Raw genomic sequence first — 3,981 nt, 5'->3', positions numbered from 1 at the left:
CCATTTTAACTGCAACAAATCATGATTTCATGTCAATTTCTTCCGCCGGATTCCGTCACCGGAATCTCAAAAAGTCGCATTATAGACAACTCCATTTTGGAAATCACATTGTTTCGAGTGATCGATAGTTCATTAAATGCTATATCGCCAGGTAATTATTAATAACCTTTCAAAGTTAAAAGGGACCTACAGTAAGATACGTGTCCGTAAACGTTTCAAAAGAAAGTCGCTAGAACAATCCCGTATGGACACGCATTGGAAGGTTTGAGAACCTTCATTCTTGAAAGTTCTACTAACTCCCTCTAATGCTATAAATGCTCCTTTGGTATCCCTTCTTTCATCGGAACAAAGAAGAAACCGTTCAGGCGTTAGACTATCTGATATTTGCAGTATCAATTTTCCAATTCTTGATTTCGTTGAGTCGATATTCGTTGCAAGCATGTCTCTCGTTCCTCGCTTCATTGGCAGGAGATCCAGTGTTTTCGATCCCTTCTCACTCGATTTATGGGATCCTTTTGAAGGAGGGGCTTCTCCCTTTTCCAGGGACATTGGGCACCCTGCAAGGGATGAGGCGACAGCCATAGCCAACACTCAGATTGACTGGAAGGAAACCTCCGACGCTCACATCTTCAAAGCCGATCTTCCAGGTATTAATTCAATCACGTCTTTTAAAGAATTCATGTTTCTTTTGTCTTCGCTCACATCTTCAAAGCCGATCTTCCAGGTATTAATTCAATCACCTGTTTTAAAGAATTCATGTTTCTTTTGTTTCCGAGGGCTGGATTTGTATTTACTGCGTGGTATTAACTTTTCTTTCTTGACAGGTTTGAAGAAAGAGGAGGTAAAGATTGAGGTGGAAGACGGCCGAGTTCTGCATATAAGTGGCGAGCGCAAAAAAGAAGTAGAACAGAAGAACGACAAGTGGCACCGCATTGAGCGCTCTCACGGGAAATTTCTACGGCGTTTCCGTCTGCCGGAAAATGCCAAGGTGGAGGAGGTGAAGGCGACCATAGAAAATGGAGTGCTCACTGTTACGGTCCCCAAACAGCCTCAGCCTAAACCTGAGGTTAGAGCCATCCAAATCTCTGGTTAACTGAAACAAAAATTACTGGGGATATGGCGTCTTCTGTTGTGCGTTCAAGATTCCGCCTCCTACAGTTAGGGGATTCCGAAGTTGTGAGGGTCTGGATTCGGTGTGGGTAAGGGTTTGGTTTTTTCAATTAGATGTGTTTGTGAGGGTTTGGATTTAAGAAAACAGGTATTTTCAATTATATGCGTTTGTGAGCGTCTGGATTTAAGAAAACATAGCGAGTCGATGTAAATTCCCGGTTCATTGAAAGCGGTTCGAGCAAGTTCTTGAAATAAATATTATAAATTGACATTTTTATCCTGAATGCCGGACACAGCTTCTTGTTCTTGTGGATGTCCGAGTCTTAAAATTCCTTCATTTAAAAATTGATTCAACGTGAGAATATGCTGATTGATTCAAATATTTCAGAAGTAGTTATAAATCAAAGGTTTATTTTTCCTACAGAGGATTGGACCAAATAACAACGCGCTCAATATAATATAAAATATTGAATGAAAGCAATAATGATTTAAATTTTATTTTATTTTTATTAAAATATTAAAAATAATAAATGATAATAAAGTATGAAATGAATTAAATGGATCACTAAACGAGGGGGTTGATTTAATTAAATCTATACTTTGATTGATTTAATTAAAATTTTATATACTTTGATGATTTAATTAAAATTAAAATCATGATTCAGTTTGAATTGAGTTTTTTTTTTCATTGAAAACATACTATATACTTTCAATTTGATTTTACTTTTATTTTTTTAAATCATGGTTTAGTTTGAATTGGGTTTTTTTTAATGAAAATGTATTATATACTTTTCAATGTGGAATCAAAATATTTTGATTGGAATGAATTTTTTTTGGGAAATTTTTTTGGAAACTTAATGACATTGATACGTATTATATTTTAGAGGCATTAGTACCCGATCATTGAAAATTTGTGTACAGAGGCATTAGCACCCATAGAGGCATTAGTACCCCATAGTGAATAGATGTCGCAAAAAGCGAATTCCAAAGTTGGGTTGGGTTGAGATCACTTTGGTAACAACTTATTATATATGAAAAGTTTTATAAAGAAGCATTTAGTATCTAACATTGAATTGATGTATCAAAAATTGAATCAACCCAACTTCTTATATATGAAAAGTTGTTTCGTAAAGAAGCATTAGTATCTAACATTGAATCGATGTATTAAAAATTGAATCTCAAAGATCACTTTGGTAACAACTTATCTTCTTATATATGAAAAGGTATGAAAAGGTTTGATCACCTTGGTAACAACTTATCTTCTTATATATGAAAAGGTATGAAAAGGTTTGTATAGAGACATTAGTACCCAACATTTGGATGTATCAAAAATTGAATCTTAAAGTTGGGGTTGAGATCTCATCCAAGCCTAAGGACAAAAAAATGGATACTTATTATATATGAAAATTATATAAAAAAAATGTTTAAAATATTATTTAAATTATTATAAAGTTAAAGAAATTCTTATTAAATCGTTAAAGATCTCATGCAAGCCTGAGGACTTTGGTATAAAGTAAGTTTTGTATAGAGGCATTAGTACCAAGTTGGGTTGAGATCAACATTGAATGATCTAGCAAAAATTGATCTAGCAAAAATTGAAATTGAATCCCAAAGTTGGGTTGAGATCAACATGGAATGGATGTAGCAAAAATTGAATCCCAGGGTTGAGATCAACATGGAATGGATGTAGCAAAAATTGAATCCTAAGGTTGGGTTGAGATTTTATGTAAGACATTGATACTTATTATATACAAAAAGGACTTTGGCAAAAATTGAATCCTAAGGTTGGGTTGAGATTTTAGGTAAGACATTGATACGACTTTGGTAAAAACTTTTGGAAACTTAATGACATTGATATTAATTATATATGAAAAGTTTTGATAGAGGCACTAGTACTCAACATTGAATGGATATAGCAAAAATTGAATCCCAAAGCTAGGTTGAGATCTCATGCAAGCCTGAGGAATTTGCTAAAAACTTTTAGAATCTTAATGACATTGATATTTATTATATATGAAAAGTTATGTAGAGAGGCATTAGTACCCAACATCGAATAGATGTGCAAAAATTGAATCCCAAAGTTGGGTTGAGCCAGAGCGCGTCGGGACGCGACTGCCATCTGCACAGCCAATCGTTTTTCTGCTATCCCCTGCGCACTCTCTTATCAAAAGCAGCCATTCATTGTGCCTACTGAGGACGGAGCCACCTACTCTGTCTTTACCATGTTCACAACCAATCGTCTAACTCCTATTTCTCTTCGCTCCCTCAACACATGCAGGCCACGTTCATTTTTCCCTGTCATATAGCGAACATGCTCTCTCCACTCATTGACCACAGCAACTCCTTATAAACTGGATCGTTTTTCCTTTTCTCCTCCTTCTGGGCGCTTTTGGCCTGCAGGAGGAGAGCCTAACAATAGGCCTCTCCTCTTTCATCTGCTTTCTTCAGACTGAACACGATGCGGGGATTCTGCGCTTTCAGCTCTCTCTGACATGGCATTGTGGTTTCTCGATGCGTTCTTGGCTCCTCTCTCCGGGTCAGTTTATTCCTACTTTTGCCCGTCTCCTCTGTTTATTTAGTTTTAATATCATTTTACTGACAGATATAGGGAGGCATATCCTTTGGTAGTTTATCTATATGATGCTGAAGGCCATCATAAACAGAATTAAGCTGTCTATTTTTGTATACAGTCCCTGTACAGATATCAGGTTCCGCATAAGGAGAAGGTGGTGTATATGTCGTTTTTACTGCTGCTGCATTGACTGTGAAAACGAACCCACTTCAACAGGCCTATAGCAGACACAGTTTCGATTCCTGATAGGTGCCCCTGCTCTCTGGTTTGAGTTTTTTGACTGTTGGTCGGAATTTTTG

General features: G+C 36.4%; 1 protein-coding gene across 1 annotated transcript; it reads left to right on the top strand.

The window, feature by feature from the left end:
- The first annotated feature begins 325 nt into the window (after positions 1 to 325).
- On the top strand, positions 326 to 1,352 carry LOC149241398 (18.1 kDa class I heat shock protein-like). Its single transcript, XM_089373950.1, has 2 exons — positions 326 to 647; positions 825 to 1,352. Exons 1-2 carry the CDS (start codon positions 440 to 442, stop codon positions 1,091 to 1,093), a joined length of 477 nt encoding a protein of 158 aa, XP_089230076.1. The 5' UTR covers positions 326 to 439; the 3' UTR covers positions 1,094 to 1,352.
- The last annotated feature ends 2,629 nt before the right edge of the window (positions 1,353 to 3,981 follow it).

This window comes from Pinus tabuliformis, chromosome 8, assembly GCF_031772625.1.
Source record: "Pinus tabuliformis cultivar Carrire ecotype Pingquan chromosome 8, CPIR1, whole genome shotgun sequence".
In the NCBI taxonomy this organism is placed as follows: Eukaryota; Viridiplantae; Streptophyta; class Pinopsida; order Pinales; family Pinaceae; genus Pinus; species Pinus tabuliformis.
The sequence above is the reverse complement of the archived record's forward strand: the minus strand, read 5'-3'. Positions and strand labels throughout refer to the sequence as shown.

Coding starts and splice junctions, on each gene's coding strand:
- LOC149241398 (XM_089373950.1), top strand. CDS start 440: ATGTCTCTCGTTCCTCGCTTCATTGGCAGGAGATCCAGTGTTTTCGAT. Junction 648..824: donor CTTCAAAGCCGATCTTCCAG/GTATTAATTCAA, acceptor CTTTCTTGACAG/GTTTGAAGAAAGAGGAGGTA.